Genomic DNA, 18,008 nt, shown 5'->3' on the forward strand with positions numbered 1-18,008 from the left:
CTTTCCTACCCGTTTCAATGGATTGTGCATCACCACACGAGGAGTGGGGTTTGGTGAGAGCACGCCTTTCCTACCCGTTTCAATGGATTGTGCATCACCACACGAGGAGTGGGGATTTGGTGAGAGCACGCCTTTCCTACCCGTTTCAATGTGACCCTTTATCCCTTGTTGTGGAGCCGGTGTTCAGATAGTTCTCAGGTTCTGTTCCGAGGAATTTGTCCTCCTGTGTAGCTGTCTATTTGTTGTGTCTGTAGAAGGAAGTGAGTTTAGGATCTTCCTATGCTGCCATTTTGAACCCAACTCCGCACTGGTTTGCTTACCATCTGTTTGAGGTAAGTTTTGAAATCAGGAGATATGAGTTATCCAACTTTGTTCTTTCAAGATTGTTTTGGATATTCTGGGTCCATATAACTTTTAGGATCAGCTTGTCCAGTTTCTGCAAAGAAGTCAGCAGACTTTTCAATGGGGATTGCTTTATTTGTAGGTAAGTTTTGGGAGGATTGCCATCTTAACAATAGTAAGGCTTCTGATCCATGAACATGCTGTATTCATTCCCATATTCTCTTCAGCAATCAGTTTTTTCAGTTCAGTTCTTCTAAATAATGGGTGATCATATTAGGTGTGTTGTATTTTGCAAGGTAACTTTAGTGGAATTGAAGTCCTCATGCCTGGATTGTCAGGCATAGTGCAAAAGTTTAACTATTGCTCTTATTTAAGCATGACTTGAATTGATATAAAATGATTGTTGGAAATTATGTAAAGAAAATAGTATGAGTAATACCTGCTTTATGCTTTTCGTATGAACCTTCACATGCAAAGTGGCATGGTTTATTTTGCAGGTTGGTTTTTTAAATTATCATTTTTTATCCTAAGTATGTCTGGCATAGGACAGGGATTGCTCAGGCAAGCTTTTAGGTATAGGACCTGCAGTAGGAGTGGAGAGCAGAAGAGTAGCTTATGTGGCTGTAATGAGGGAGGTCCTGTAAAACTTTGTGATAGAATGTAAACCACTCTCAGTTTGTGTTTCTGTGGCATACACAGTCTTCCCAGGCTTGACATGGTCAGGTACCAATGATGTAATAATGATGGTTATACCAGGAGCACCGAAGGCTACTCTTGGTATGCCATGTGGTGGGACTCCAAGGCACGGTTAGTTTGAGTAATCGTTCTGAGGCCACATGGAGTTTGTCATCTCTCACAGAGGAATTTAATTCATTAGTATAAGACATCACAGCAGTAGGTGAGTGCCTCTTGTCTTATGTAATGTGGATACATGGATTCAGACCACTTGTTTGAGCACAGTACTCCATCTTGGGTCAGCCTCACACAAAGGCTTGAAATAGAGTGTGTGATGTATAATGTCTAGACTTTAACATTTTATATATTATTAAATATAATATCTAGACACAGGTGAAGAATCTGCCTGCAATGCTGGAGACCAGGCTTCAATCCCTAGGTTGGGAAGATCCCCTGGAAAAGGGAATGGCTACCCACTGCAGTATTTTTGCCTGGAGAATCCCATGGACAGAGGAGCCTGGCAGGTTAAAATCCATGGGGTTTCAAAGAGTCAGACACGACTGAGCAACTTTCACTTTCACTTTTTTCAATATTATCGACTCTCTTTTCCTGTTCTGTTGGTTATCAGTGATTACTTGCCAGTTATTAAACTAGGCTTTTTAAAAACAGGATATTCTTTTAGCTTATTTTCTCATGCGTGTTGATTCTGTCTGGCTTCTTGTTCTTTCCTGTTGCTTGCTGATCAGAGTCCTGTGGAAGAAGTCAATTTTGTGAGTCCTGCTGCTCTTCAGTTTGGTTAGTAACACTGTCAGAGGTGGGAGCAGCTACTCAGACACCTACCTTTGGTCCTGAGCACAGTTAGGGGAGAGGTGTAACAAATGGCTGCTTGACAAGCATGAACTTAGGGTTATCAGGTCCTACGTTGTTCACACTCCCTGTCTACCACCCCAGCTCCAGTACATGTTTAATAAATGAAAATCCCCAAGTTAGAGATTCATTCTTTTGTATTAAGGCTTCCATCCTTTGTTAAAACTCAAGCAGCATCAAATGTTATCTTGTTAAACATTATGGATTGTTTGGATAATTTATATTTAATTGGTTTTATACACAGAGTTTGATAGTTCTCAGTGTAGGCAGAGATAAAGAACATATAATTCAGTTGCTAGGCACTTTGGAGGAATGTAGGAGAAAACTAGAAAAAAGAGTTAGGGGCTGCCTGGAATCGTGAATATAGCTTATTCATACATGTTACTTTACCTACAGGCAGCCTTCAATGGTTCCAGGAATGTCTGGGATGACCCTCATCTTCCCTGTAATATTCTTAGAGCTGCTAAGTCACTTCAGTCGTGTCCGACTCTATGCGACCCCAGAGACGGCAGCCCACCAGGCTCCCCCGTCTCTGGGATTCTCCAGGCAGGGACACTGGAGTGGGTTGCCATTTCCTTCTCCAATGCATGAAAGTGGAAAGTGAAAAGTGAAAGTGAAGTCGCTCAGTCGTTTCCGACTGTTAGCGACCCCATGGACTGCAGCCTACCAGGCTCCTCCGTCCATGGGATTTTCCAGGCAAGAGTATTGGGGTGGGGTGCCATTGCCTTCTCCAAATATTCTTAGAGCAGGTTTAGCAAATCCCAGGCTCATGGGCTGAATCTAGTCTGCCACCTGTTCCTGTAAGTGAAGTTTCATTGCAATGTGACCATTCTCGTTTGTTTACTTGCTCACTATGGGCACTTTCATGTTACACTGGCAAAATTGAGTAGTTGTGACAAATAGGCCCACAGTGTATAAAATACTTGCTTCTGGCTCTCTGTAGGAGAAGTTTGCCAGTAACTGGTCTTAGAGAGTCTAAACTTTCAGAAGGTTAAGCATGGATCATAGATATCTTAAACTTATTTTAGACTTCTTAACTTTCAGTCTCACCATTATATGGACTCAAGGTCTGTGGTTTTAAGGAAAGATCACTACTGATATCCACTGGTTCAAGAAAAAATGTGTAACTTCAAAAATATTATTAAAGGATGACACTGCTACATTTAAAAACTAAGTAGCCATTGGAAGATTAATATCTGGTTATGCATGTACCTGGGGGTTTCCCATGTGGCTCAGTGGTAAAGAATCCACCTGCCAGTGCAGGAGACGCAGCAGACACAGGTTTGACCCCTCGGTTGGGAAGATCCTTGGTGAAGGCAGTGGTAACTCACTCAAGTGTTCTTGCCTGGGAAATTCCATGGACAGAAGAGCGTGGCAGGCTACAGTTCATGGGGTTGCAGAGAGTTGACAGGACTGTGCAGCTGAGCGTGCACACACGCATACATGTACCTGATTCACCAACTTTTTCAGGTGCTCCCGTCTTATATGAGAAAAGTGTTGCAGTTCTTCCCCCACATTTTGCAGAATATCCCCCAAATGATATTCTGTCATTTTTGAAAATGACATTGTAACTTATTTAAATAAATATGAATATAAATATAAAATACTAATCTCACTGTTGGAAATTTTAAGTGTTGCAGATCAGTTATGTCTTGTCTTCCCTTCCCTCTCTCAGCTTGAAGTCCATGGCCCAAAATGACTCTACCACTGGAGACTTTCTTCCGTAAAGAGGAAGATCAGACAGGAGGCTGGGATGAACATGCCACTGCATCAGATCTCTGCTATTCCATCCCAGGATGCCACCTCTGCTAGAGTCTACAGAAGTAAAACCAAAGAAAAGGAGAGGGAAGAACAGGTATGGAGGGAAATGCTATTTTTAGCTTCATTATTTTTGTTCTTTTTATTAAAACAGTCTAGAATAAGCTCTGATGATCCAGTTTTTTTTATAATAATTTATAAAAGCATATGGTATGAACAGTTTTACTCAGAAGACGTTGTCTTTTTGTAGGTTTCTAGGTTTCAGATTTTGCAGTCATCTCTGGTGGTAGAGTACATGGTTTCTGGATGTCATATGTTCAGTATTTTTTTTTCAACTTGCTGCAGATGCAAAAATATCTCCAAATATGTTTCCCATACTCTCTCAATTGTCATTTAAGTTAGTAGTCTTTATTTAAGGTTCAATTAAGTTAATAGCCTCTTCTTATAATTCTTCTTAGCCCAAATGGATATTTAAATACCACTCAGTAGAATATTTCCTTGGTCTAGAGTACTTGCCTATACCAAGTTGAGGCTATTAATTCTTCATTCAATGTAGTGTTGAATGGGTACCAGATGGGAATTTCTTAGTATGTATTTATATGTGGAAGCTGCACATATTTGTGTGGAATAGAGAAAGGAAAGTGTCCAACATTGTAGCAGAGGGATGCTTTTTGCATAAAACCCTATTGCAGATTTGTTGTAGGTGGGTATTCAATAAATACTGAATGATATGATCTATTTGATGGAATTTTTAAGATTTAAATAAGTAACATTTCCCTTATGTGCTTATTTATCATCCATATGTCTTTTTTTGTTGGGCTGTCTATTCAAATCTTCTGTCCATTTAAAAGAACCCACCAGTTTTCTTACTGTTAATTTTGAGCATTTCTAATGTCATCTAGATACATGTCCTTTGTCAGATACGTGCTTTACAAGTGTTTACTCCAAATGTTCAGATTATCTTTTCATGCTTCTGCTGGTGTCTTTCAAAGATGAGATGTTTTTAATTTTGGTCAAGTCAAATTTATTGATTTTTTTTCTTTGTTTGCATTGTACTTTTGGCATTCTATTAAGAAATTTTGGCCTAACCCAGGGTTGCAAATAATATCTTATGTGTTTTCTTCTAAAAGTCTTATTCGGTTCAGTTCAGTCGCTCAGTCGTGTCCGACTCTTTGCGACCCCATGAATCACAGCACGCCAGGCCTCCCTGTCCATCACCAACTCCCGGAGTTCACTGAGACTCACGTCCATTGAATCAGTGATGCTATCCAGCCATCTCATCCTCTGTCGTCCCCTCCTCCTCCTGCCCCCAACCCCTCCCAGCATCAGAGTCTTGTCCAATGAGTCAGCTCTTCGCATGAGGTGGCCAAAGTACTGGAGTTTCAGCTTTAGCATCATTCCTTCCAAAGAAATCCCAGGGCTGATCTCCTTCAGAATGGACTGGTTGGATCTCCTTGCAGTCCAAGGGACTCTCAAGAGTCTTCTCCAACACCACAATTCAAAAGCATCAATTCTTCGGCGCTCAGCCTTCTTCACAGTCCAACTCTCACATCCATACATGACCACAGGAAAAACCATAGCCTTGACTAGACGGACCTTTGTTGGCAAAGTAATGTCTTTGCATTTGAATATGCTGTCTAGGTTGGTCATAACTTTCCTTCCAAGGAGTAAGCATCTTTTAATTTCATGGCTGCGGTGATTTTGGAGCCCCCAAAAATAAAGTCTGACACTGTTTCCACTGTTTCCCCATCTATTTCCCATGAAGTGATGGGACCGGATGCCATGATCTTAGTTTTCTGAATGTTGAGCTTGAAGCCAACTTTTTCACTCTCCACTTTCACTTTCATCAGTAGTTTTGGCTTTATGTGTTTATGATCTATTTTGAATTAATTTTTGTGGACTGTATGAAATATACATCCAGTATTATTTTTTTATATGAATATCCACTTGTGGCCAGTAACATCTGTTGAGTGGATTGTCTTTTCTCTACCACATTACCTTAAATCTGTTGCTTATATAGGGGTGTGCTTATTTTTGGAGTCTCCTGTTCCACTGAGGTATTTGCCCATCTTTACATCATTAGTGTCATGAACTTTCTGACTTTATAAGTCTGAAAAATCAGATAGTGTTCTTCAGCCTTGTTCTTGTTTTGCTTATTCTAGGTTTTTTGCACATTTATGTGAGTTTGAGAATCGGCTTGTCTGTTTTTACACACAAAGCTCTGCCGGGGTTTTTATTGACTCTGTAGTTCAGTTTGAGGGAGAGCTGGCATTTTGACAATGTCGAGCCTTAGCCCTGAGCCAAGGGCATCTCCTCTTCAAAGTGAAAGGGGAGCCACTCAGTCGTGCCTGACTCTGCGACCCATGGACTGTACAGTCCATTCCAGGCCAGCATACTGGAGTGGGCAGCCTTCCCCTGCTCCAGGGGGTCTTCCCAGCCCAGGGATCGAACCCAGGTCTCCCGCACTGCAGGTGGATTCTTTACCAGCTGAGCCACAAAGGAAGCCCAAATTATTTAATTGCTCTCAGTGTTGTTTTGTAGATTTCAGTGTATGGTCTTTACACACCTCCTGTCAGATTTATCCCTAAGTACTCTGTAATTTTGATGCTATTGTAAATGATACTGCTTTTTAAAATTTTCATTTCCTCTTGTTCATTACAAGCACAGAGAAATAAAATAGATATTTTTGTGTCTTGATCTTATGTCTTGCAATTTTGCCAAACTCACTTATTAGTTCTAGTAAATTTTTTGTAGAGTCCACTGAATTTTCTGCATAAGCAGTGATGTCATCTGTAAATGAAGACAGTTTTATACTACGCTTTCTCTTTGGGTACCTCTCTCCATCTTTCTTCTCCTGGTGAAATCCCCAGCACTGTACTGAGCAGAAGCGATGAGAACAGTCACCCTTGTGTTCCTTGTGACCTCAGAGGGAAGCATTAGTTACATTTTTTGTAGATAATCTTCAACATATGGTTCCCTTCTGTTTCAGGTTTCCTGAGAGTTTTGAAGAGTTTTTATCCTGGTAATTTGTATTTTCTCTCTTTTTTTCTTTTTCTTGATCTAGCCAGAGGTTTATCAATTTTATGGGTCTTCTTAAAGAATTGTCTTGGTGTCATAGATTTTTCTCTGTTGTCATTCTGTTTTTTGTTTCTTTCATTTCTGGTGTGGTATTTATGATTTCCTTTCCTCTGTTTCCTTTAATTGGTTATTCCTTTTCTAGCTTTTTAAGGTGGAAGTCAGGATTATTTGAGATCTTTATTTTCTATCATAGGATTTAGTGATTATAAATTTCCCAAGTTCTGTTTTCATGGCATTCCAGAAATTCTGCTATGTTGAGTTTAATTTTCATTCAGTTCAAAATACTTTCTAATCTCTCTTTTCATTTTTTCTTAGATCCATGAGTTATTTTTAAGTGTGCTGTTTAATTTCCAAATTTCCTGGACTTTCCAGAGATCTTGCTATTAATTCATCTCTAATTTAAATCCATTTTGGTCTGAAAACATATTTTGAATAACTTAAATCCTTTTAAATTTATCAAGACTTGTTTCATGGTACAGAATGTGGTCTCATTTGGTAAATATTATGTGTATACTTTAAAAGGATGTAGTTCGCTGTTGTTGGATGTTTTATTTTGGATAATTCTAATTGTTGTGTTTTTAAGTTCATTGTATGTTAGTCACTCAGTCATGTCTGACTCTGCAACCCCTGGACTGTAGCCCATAAGGCCCCTCTGTCCATGGAATTCTCTAGACAAGAATACTGGAGTGGGTTGCCATTCCCTTTCCAGGGGATCTTCCTGACCCAGGGATTGAAGCCGGGTATTCTGGATTGCAGGCAGTTTCTTTACCCTCTGAACCACCAGGGTAATCATTTCTCTTTCAATGTCTGATCTGCCGTTAGCTTTTTTGTCTCAAACATGGTATAGGGTTTTAGACCATGCCTAGTTTCTTCCTAGAAATACGTTTAAATAAAGAGATGAATATACATCTTTAAAATATACCTGTCTCAAATTACTGTCTTTGGTTGGGTGTCATCCACCATGAGATCATTTGTATGGCTTCTGGAATCATCTATCTGCTTTACCTGCGAGAGTCCCATGAGTTTTAACCTCATGCCTAGAAACCAGGGTTTCTTTTGTCATCTGTTTACCTTTTTCTTGGTCCCTGGAGTGGTTTTTTTCAAACTTGTTTCCAACCATGTTTTTCCTGTCTGGCAATCAGATCTCATTGTGACAGAGTGGGGGCTATTCTAGCTTGCTCAAGTACACGCAGGGAGTCATGGCATGGGTGCAGTTTGAGAACTATATATATATATATATATATATATATATAATATACTTATTGTCTTTGAGAATGAAAAAATAAGATTAGATATTTTTCTAGTAATAACATTATCAAACATTAAATACAAGTTTATCTGTTTGAACCATTACATTTTCTTTTAATCTACATACATAGATTTTGAAGCTTAAATGTAGATAAAATTATATACAACTATGAGGTCTGGCCATTTTAAATATTCTTAGTCAAAAGCCAGCAGTATTGGTTCTAGCTGTTTTATGTATTAGCAACTTACCTTTCCCAGCCGACTCTCACATAAGTCTTAAACTGGTAATGGTTTGCTCTTTATTTGGGGTATAGAATTGGACGGATGTGCAGAATAACTGTAGCAGACCTCTGTGTTGTTGGTCTGTTGAGAATTTGCTAGATAAGAGTCTGTGTCACGGGGGTCAAACCAGGCGTGTAGTTTGGGCACATGGGAGTGAAGCACTGGCGGTTGGCCTCAGCGTGTTATGTGTAAATTGAGTGAAAACGGCACATGAATATATTTGCGTGGTAGCAATGCAGGACTCAGTGGTTATGGTTTATCGGTTATCACTTTTCTCTTACAGATGTCCTATTAATTAAATGATTGAGAGGCAGATCATTTTTCAGATTTTCTGTCAGTAAGCCTATTGAAATAAGAAAGCCACCCAAATTTGTTTTTAAATGCAGAGGTTTCAAAAAATAATATAGCTGTAGCATCCTATAATAGTTGTTAATGACTTTTATATTTGATGTCATCAAGATAACTCCTTTGTTTTACACAGATGGAGAAACAGGTCTAAAGAGAACTGTCTTGCCCATGGACACTTGAATTTGTATATTTTTTCCTAGGTTATTTTACTTGCTCTTTAAAAATAGTTTCACGTGAATACAAATGCACTCCACACATTTATTTTTTCACGCAGTTGTATGTCAAGCAGGTATTCACAGAATATAATACGCTGGACGGGATCCCGCCTGCACAGAGCCTGCCGTCCAGCAGGGAGACGGGAGGGCGATGCAGACTGTGACACTGAGGTGCAGAGTGCGCTGGGCGTTCCCATGGCAGCCTCCCCAGCGCGTGTGACGGGAGCTTTCCGATCTATGATGCTGTAGCTGTGTTTTTCTTTATCTCATTTCTGCGTGGTATTTAGGGGTTCTTTTTCGGGTTTTGAGTTTGAGGACCCACATGTTTCTTTCTTTTGGAAGTTTTCCGCCCGTCATTTCCTCAACTGTTGCCTCCCTGCACCCTCTTCACTCTCTGCCTGGGGATAGAGCTCGCTGTGTCTCCCGCCATATCTCAGGGCTGGCTGTGCACGGGGCTCTGGGTGATTTCTTCACTGTCTTCTGTTCGTTGATACTCTCCTTGGCCAGGTCTAGACCTTCCATTGAGATTTTAACATCTACATGTTTTTATTTCACATATTTTCCCCATAATTTCTGGTATTTGCATTATGTTTTCCTATTTCTCATTTATCTCTGTGAACATGTAATTCAAGTTTCTTTCCTTTAGTTTTCCCAGTGTACTATGCATTTTGTGCTTATGTATAAAAACCTGAGACTCTAGATGATAAGAAAGTTCTTCATGGTTTGCAGTAAATATGCTTGATACATTACCTTCTAACAGGAGGTGTGCAGCTGTCCACTAATTACTCACTTCACATGTGGCCATTTCTACAGCATCTGAATAGGTGAAGGCACACCAAGGATTTGTTTTATTTAATTTGATGTAGTATACTTATATATACTTGGGCTTTCCGGGTGGCGCTAGTCGTAAAGAACCCGCCTGCCAATGCAGGAGACATGAGAGATTCGGGTTCTGTCCCTGGGTCAAGAAGGGCCCCTGGAGGAGGGAATGGCAACCCACTCCAATATCTTTGCCTGGAGAATGCCATGGACAGAGGAGCCTAGCGGGCTATAGCCCATGGGGTTGCAAAGAGTTGGGCACGACTAAAGCGACTTAGCACATGTATATACTTACATCCTGTTTATTCTGTACAAGGCACTGTTCTTCTAAGGGCTTTACAAAGATTAATTCATTTGGTCCTCATATGAGCCCTCTGAGGTAGGTATGGTTGTTGTCACTCTGTTTTTATGGGTGTGGCACAGAAAAATTGAATGAGCTGCTCAAGGTTCTCTGGGTGGTGATTGGCCTGTTGTAGAATGGTATTCAGATCCAGCCTCCACACCCATGTTGTTCACTCACTTGCTCTTTGCATGCCACTCAGCCAGCTACTATCTCTTCAAGCCACACGTCCCTCGTAATGAACCTCACCCAGCTCCACTCCCTTTGTGTCTACATTCCTTAGCACTTAATGAGTCTGCACTGAGCCAATTTTAGGTATTCTGTTTACTTTGTATGTCTAAATCATGTCTTCAGTAATTTATTCATTCTTTGGAAAGTATGTAAGCACCTGTTACACGGTGGCTTTCAGTATAAATGTGGTATAAACACAGAGACACTCTCTGTGCTGCTTAAATCTCTCAAGCCGTGTGCTTCTGTCAGCCCCATCACAGCTGTGGTCCAGGACCTCACTATTTCTACTGCTGCAGCAGCCGACATACTGCTCTCCATGCTTCAGCCTGTCTCTTCCTGCCCTGGGCACTGCTGGTGGGAAAAGTGTATGCAGTTCAGTGTGGTAGGTACCATAGTCCAGGGAAGCACCCCCGATCCAGTCTCATGGTGACAAGGAAGGTTTTTGTGGAAGAAGAAATGTCAAAGATGAGTCCTTACAAAGTAAGAGTTAGGTGAAGCTAAAGGCAGAGAGAGACAGGTGCAAGGCCAGAACTCCCGGGGAATAGAAGAACACATGGCATGTCTGAGATACTAAGAAGAAACTCACTGTGCTGGAACTGGAAGTGTGCAGGCCAGGCCGTGAGAGAAGTCAGGAGTGGCCACGTCACTGCTGAGGGTACCAAGATGTCAGTGCAGGTATAGAGTCCAGAGCTGAAGTTCTGTTTTAGTTAGGTGACCGTGTAGTTTGGTAAGGGAAGCTGGGGAGGAGACCACTAGTTTTAATTTGCTAAGTCATGTCCAACTCTTTGCACCCCTATGGACTGCAGCATGTCAGCCTTCTCTGTCCTTTACTGTCTCTCGCAGTTTGCTCAGACTCACGTTCATTAAGTCAGTGATGTCATCCAACCATCTTATCCTCTGTTGTCCCCTTCTCCTCTTGCTCTCAATCATTCCCAGCATCAGGGTATTTCCAGCCAGTCCGATCTTTGCATCAGGTGGCTGAAGTATTGGAGTTTCAGCTTCAGCATCAGTCCTTCCAATGAATATTCAGGACGGATTTCTTTTAGATTGGACTGGTTGGACCTCCTTGCTGTTCAAGGGATTCTCAAAAGTCTTCTTCAGCATCACATTCAAGAGCATCAATTCTTCGGCGCTCAGCCTTCTTCACAGTCCAACTCTCATATCCAGACACAACTACTGGAAAAACCATAGCCTTGACTAGACGGACCTTTGTTGGCAAAGTAATGTCTCTGCTTTTGAATATGCTATCTAGGTTGTCATAGCTTTTCTTCCAAAGAACAAACAAGTGTCTTAATTTTGTGGCTGCAGTCACCATCCACAGTGATTTTGGAATCTGAGAAAATAAAATCTGTGACTATTTCCATTGTTTCCGTATCTATCTGCCATGAACTGATGGGACCAGGTGCCATGATCTTAGTTTTTTGAATGTTGAGTTTCAAGCCAACTTTTTCACTCTCCTCTTTCACCTTCATCAAGAGGCTCTTTAGTGCCTCTTCATTTTCTGCCATTAGAATGGTATCATCTGCATATCTAAAGTTGTTGATATTTCTCCCAGTTATCTTGATTCCAGTTTGTGATTCATCCCACCCAGCATTTCACATCATGTACTCTGAATATAAATTAAATAAGCAGGGTGACAGTATACAGCCTTAATGTACTCCTTTCTCAATTTTGAACCAGTCAGTTGTTCCATGTCTGATTCAAACTGTTACTTCTTGACCCACATACAGGTTTCTCAGGAGACAGGTAAGGTGGTCTGGTTTTCCCATCTGTTATAGAAATTTCCACAGTTTGTTGTGATCTACACAGTCAAAGGCTTTAGGATAGTCAGTGAAGCGGAAGTGGATTATTTTTCTGGAATTCTCTTGCTTTTTCTGTGATCCAGTGGATGTTGGCAGTTTGATCTCTGGTTCCTCTGCCTTTTTAAAATCCAGCTTGTACACCTGGAAGTTCTCTGTTCACTTACTAAAGCGTAGCTTGAAGGATTGTGAGTATTATCTTGTTAGCATGTGAAATAAATGCAGTTATACAGTAGTTTGAACATTCTTTGGCATTGCTTTCTTTGGGATTGGAATGAAAACTGGACTTTTCCAGTCCTGTGGCCACTTCTGAGTTTCCCAAATTTGCTGGCATATTGTGTTCAGCACTTGGACAGCATCATCTTTGAAGAATTGAAACAGATCAGGTGGAATTCCCTCACCTTCACTAACTTTGTAGTAATGCTTCTGAAGGCCCTCCCCTCTTGACTTCACACTCCAGGATGTCTGACTCTAGGTGAGTGACCACACCATTGTGGTTATCCAGGTCATTAAGACATTTTTCCTACAGTTCTTTTGTATATTCTTGCCACCTCTTCTTAATCTTGTGTTGTTGGAAGAGGGTGTTTGCTATGACCAGTGTGTTCTTTTGGCAGAACTCTATTAGCCTTTGTCCTGCTTCATTCTGTACTCCAAGGCCAAATTTGCCTGTTACTCCAGGTGTTTCTTGACTTCCTAGTTTTGCATTCCAGTCCCCTATAATGAAAAGGACATCTTTTTGGGGTGTTAGTTCTGGAAGGTCTTGTAGATCTTCTTAGAACCGTTCAGCTTCTTCAGCGTTACTGGTTGGGGCGTAGACTTGGATTAGTGTGATATTGAATGGTTTGCCTTGGAAACAAACAGAGATCATTCTGTCATTTTTGAGATTGCATCCAAGTACTGCATTTCGGACTCTTTTGTTGACCATGATGGCCACTTCATTTCTTCTGAGGGATTCCTGCCTGCAGTAGTAGATATAACGGTCATCTGAGTTAAATTCACCCATTCCAGTCCATTTGAGTTTGCTGATTCCTAGAATGTCAATGTTCACTCTTGCCATCTCTTGTTTGACCACTTCCAATTTGCCTTGATTCATGGACCTGACATTCCAGGTTCCTATGCACTATTGCTCTTTACAGCATCAAACCTTGCTTCTATCACCAGTCACATCCACAGCTGGGTGGTGTTTTGCTTTGGCTCCATCCCTTTGTTCTTTCTGGAGTTATTTCTCTGCTGATCTCTGGTAGCATATTGGGCACCTACTGACCTGGGGAGTTCATCTTTCAGTGTCCTATCTTTTTGCCTTTTCATACTGTTCATAGGGTTCTTAAGGCAAGAATACTGAAGTATTCCATTCCCTTGGAAGTTATGACCAATCTAGACAGCATATTAAAAGCAGAGACATTACTTTGCCAACAAAGGTCCGTCTAGTCAAGGCTATGGATTTTCCAGTGGTCATGTATGGATGTGAGAGTTGGACTATAAAGAAAGCTGAGCGCAGAAGAATTGATGCTTTTGAACTGTGGTGTTGGAGAAGACTCTTGAGAGAGTCCCTTGGACTACAAGGAGATCCAACCAGTCCATCCTAAAGGAGATCAGTCCTGGGTGTTCATTGGAAGGACTGATATTGAAGCTGAAACTCCAATACTTTGGCCACCTGATGCGAAGAGCTGACTCATTGGAAAAGACCCTGATGCTGGGAAAGATTGAAGGCAAGAGGAGATGGGGACGTCAGAGGATGAGATGGCTGGATGGCATCCCTGACTCAATGCACATGGGTTTGAGTGAACTCCGGGAGTTGGTGATGGACAGGGAGGCCTGGCGTGCTGCGGTTCATGGGGTCACAAAGAGTCGGAAACAACTGAGCGACTGAACTGAACTGAACTGAACTTCTTAATCGATTCTGCTTCTGTAAGTCCTTGCCATTTCTGTCCTTTATTGTGCCCATGTTTGCATGAAATGTTTCCTTAGTATCTCTAATTTTCTTAAAGAGACCTCTAGTCTTTCCCCTTTTACTGTTTTCTCTATTTCTTTGCATTGTTTTCTTAAGAAGGCTTTTCTTATCTCTCTTTGCTATTCTCTGGAACTTTGTGTTCAGTTGGGTATACATTTCCCTCTCTCCTTTGGCTTTTACTTCTCTTCTTTTCTCAGCTGTTTGTAAGGCCTCCTCAGACAACCACTTTGCCTTCTTTCATTTCTTTTTCTTTGGGATAGTTTTGGTTACCACCTCCTGTACAGTGTTACGGACCTCCATCCATGGTTCTTCAGGCACTCTGTCTACCATATCTAATCCCTTGAATGTGTTTGTCATCTCCACTGAATAATCATAAGGGATTTGATTTAGGTCATACCTGAATGACCTAGTGGTTTCCCCTACTTTCTTCAATTTAAGCCTGAATGTTGCAACAGGGAGCTCATTATCTGAGCCACAGTCATCTCCTGGTCTTGCTTTTGCTGACCATATAGAGCTTCTCCATCTTAGGCTGCAAAGAATATAATCACTCTGATTTTGGTACTGACCATCTGATGATGTCCATATGTGAAGTCGTCTCTAATGTTGTTGGAAGAGAGTGTTTGCTATGACCTTTGTATTCTCTTGGCAAAACTCTGTTAGCCTTTGCCCAGCTTCATTTTGTCCTCCAAGGTCAAACTTGCCTGTTACTCCAGGTATCTCTTGAATTCCTACTTTGCATTCCAATCCCCTGTGATGAAAAGGACATCTTTTTTTTTTTTTTTTCTTTTGGTGTTAGTTCTAGAAGGTTTTGTAGATTTTCATAGAACCGTTTTGACTTCAGCTTCTTCAGCATTAGTGGTTGGGGCATAGAGTGGGATTACTGTGTATTGAATGGTTTGCATGGGTAAGGAACCGAGGTCATTCCATCGTTTTTGAGACTGTACCCAACTACTGCATTAGGACTCTTGTGGACTGTGAGGGCTACTCCCTTTCTTCTAAGGGATTCTTGCCTACAGTAGATATAATGGTCACCTGAATGAAATTTGCCCACGCCAGTCCATTTTAGCTGGCTGATACCTAAAATGTTGATGTTCACTCTTTCCGTTTCCTCCCGGACCATGTCCAATTTACGTTGATTCATGGACCTGACGTTCCAGGTTCCTGTGAAGTATTGTTCTGCGCACATCGGATATTACTTTCACTACTGACTCTCCCACAGCTGAGCGTTGTTTCCGCTTTGCCCCTGGAGCTGTTTCTCCGCTCTTTCCCAGTAGCATATTGGACACCTGTCAACTTGAGGGGCTTCTCTTCCGGTGTCATATTCTTTTTGTCTTTTCATACTGTTTCTCAAGGCACGAATACTGGAGTGGTTTGCCATGCCTTTGTCCAGTGGACCTCACTTTGTCAGAAGTCTCCACCATGACCTGTCTGTCTTGGGTGACCCTGTAAGTCATGGCTCATAGAGCTTCACTGAGTTAGCAAGACTGATCCATGTGATCATTTTGGTTAGCTTTCTGTGACTGTGGTTTTTGTTGTGGAGGCTATGGAATTGTAGTTCCTGCTTCTTCTTTCTGCCCTCTGATGGATGAGGATAGGTGGCTTTTTCAGGCTTCCTGAAGGGAGGGACTGGCTATGGGGAAAATTAGGTTTTGCTCTGGTGGGTAGGGCCATGCTCAGTAAATCTCTGATGCAATTGTCTGCTGATGGGTGAGGCTTTACTCCCTCCACATTAGTGGTTTGGCCTAACTCCAGTCCTGGAGTCTACAGGCTCTGCCTGCTCAACTCTTTGTGACCCTATGGACTGTATTCCACCAGGTTCCTCTGTCCATGGGGATTCTGCAGGGAAGAATACTGGATTGGGTTGCCATGCCCTCCACCAGAGAATCTTCCCTATCCAGGGATCAAACCCGTGTCTCTCATGTCTCCTGCACTGGCAGCTGGGTCCTTTACCACTAGCACCACCTGGGAAGCCCTGGCTCCTGTAGGCTCTGTGGTAGCGCTAAGACTGGGTAGTGATGGTCTGAACCAAGGAGGTGGTGCTGAGGGTGAGAGCAGTGAGCAGATCGCAAGGAGAGGATCAAGAGATCGGAAGGCTAGAACAACAGTGTTGGTGGCTGATAGATTGTGGTGGTCAGACAGAGGGCCAGATAGATGAGCCTCTGGCCCAGGTTAAAGGCTAACATCATTCACTTTGACAAAGGAGAGGAAGGTTAGGGGAAGGATGGTGAGTTGGGTGGCAGATGTGCAAGTATGAGGTACTTGTGGGGCGTCGAGCTGAAAATATCCAGAATTCAGTTTTGTCTGAATCTCTGGAGGAAAATCTAAGCCAGAGATAGAAACTTTAGAGTTGGTAACATAAAGGCAGTAAAGGATGCCCTAGGAATAGATAAAATTTTAGAATGAAGAGTGTGAGGAGAAATCAAGGTGTGAGCGGACCCTAAGGAAGCAGAGTCACCATGTGGTATGACTGTGTCACAGACACCTGTGCTGATGGTTGCCCTTGGCGCTTGCTGCACTTCAGAGTATTTTACATCTTTCTTCCAGCCTGTTCTGCACAGAAGAGGCGCCCCTTTCATTCAGCTGTCCTTGTGCTTTGTTTGTGCGTTGTTTGTGTTTGATTGTGAACTCGGTTGACCACGTTTCAGAAGCCTGTCTGTTTTAAAGCATCAGGAGGCTACTTCTGGATTCACAGCATCTGAGTATATGTGAATAACCAGTAGTGACTGCTGTTACAGGAACATCTTAATACTATCTTTTCCCTCAGGGCTTTGGTTTTTGAATTAGGCTTAGGTCGGACACGACTGAGCGACTGGACTGAACTGAACTGAACTGAATTAGGCTGATTAAGGCATAATGCTTGTGTATTGCTAGCTGTCGTGTTAGCTCTTACAATATATAGCAGAACCACCACCCAAATTGTGAAAGATACGCGCAGGTTAGTCATCCAGTGCCCTAAGGTTCATCCCTCTCTGTTCCCTGAGAGCGAAGGTCTTCTCTTCAAATGTGCTGTGTGAACCTTGGCTTTCCAGCAGGGTGCTTGTGGCCTCTCGGTGTCACTGTCTTTCTCTCTGGGCGCCAGTGGCCCTCCCATACCAACCTCCAGATGGCAGTTGTCATCCTAAATCTAACTCACAGGTGTAGAGACTAGAATATTTTACCAAATGAAGTTTGACACTGCCTTTGAAAAAATTATTCCTTAAAGCTCAAGATAATGCTGAGAGATTTTTGAAGAAAATTTGAGCTTTAAGCCCCTTACTTAAAAAGCATTTATTAGGAAAAACAGAAAAATTGTGGGGAGACTACTTTAGGTTTAAAGAAACTAAAGAGGCATAGCAACCAAATATAATGTATAAACCTTGATGGAACCTGCTAGGAAAAATTAGTAGCCATAAGCTGAGTTTTTTAAGACAGGTGGGAAATCTGAAAATTGTCTATATTTTAGATGATAATTACAGAATTATGGCTAATAGTCTTAGATGTGAAAATGGCACGGTGGTTATAGAGGCGAATGTTCTTGTTCTTAGGACGTGCATGCACAAGTGTGTAGAGGTAACGTGTGTCTGCAGCTTACTTTCAAATGGTTCAGCAAGGAAAAGAAACAAAATGGGTGTGTGTGTGTGTCAGAGAAAGAGGAAGAAAGCAATTGTGGCAATTTCTTTAACAGTTGTTGCATCTTGTTGAAGGATAATAGGGTATTCATTATACTGTTTTTCCAGCTTTTCTTTGGATTTTTTAAATTTTCAAAATAAAAGGTTTTGGGAAATAATAGGCCATTTTCTAATATGAGTTAAAGCTAGAGTTGATAGATAATTAATAAAGCTGGTTGATGAATTATCTAATGAGTTCATAGGTATTCAGACACTTAAAAATCTGATTCCAAATGTTTTAGGATTATGGTATCATTGGTTGATATTTATGTCCAGTTGTTGAAATAGAGTTCTGTTTTTAAATTGTTTATTGCTGATCATGGATGTTTCTCATTCATCTCATTTGAATATTCAAACTGTAAGTTGTGACTAGATTGGATTTCCTCTGTGTTGTATTTGGGAGGTGTA

The 18,008-nt window shown here is 41.5% G+C and overlaps 1 protein-coding gene across 12 annotated transcripts in view; it reads left to right on the plus strand.

Annotated features, from left to right (window-relative positions):
- The window catches only part of MARCH8 (membrane associated ring-CH-type finger 8), a 110,244-nt gene that overhangs the window by 49,209 nt on the left and 43,027 nt on the right, over positions 1–18,008 (plus strand). For all 12 annotated transcript variants that reach the window (XM_027530992.1, XM_027530987.1, XM_027530999.1 and 9 more), the window contains one exon: positions 3,560–3,739. In XM_027530992.1, coding sequence (XP_027386793.1) covers positions 3,638–3,739 — 102 coding nt within the window. In that variant the 5' untranslated portion in view covers positions 3,560–3,637. The remainder of the gene's footprint in view (positions 1–3,559; positions 3,740–18,008) is intronic.

Source organism: Bos indicus x Bos taurus, chromosome 28 (assembly GCF_003369695.1).
Source record: "Bos indicus x Bos taurus breed Angus x Brahman F1 hybrid chromosome 28, Bos_hybrid_MaternalHap_v2.0, whole genome shotgun sequence".
Classification (NCBI taxonomy): Eukaryota; Metazoa; Chordata; class Mammalia; order Artiodactyla; family Bovidae; genus Bos; species Bos indicus x Bos taurus.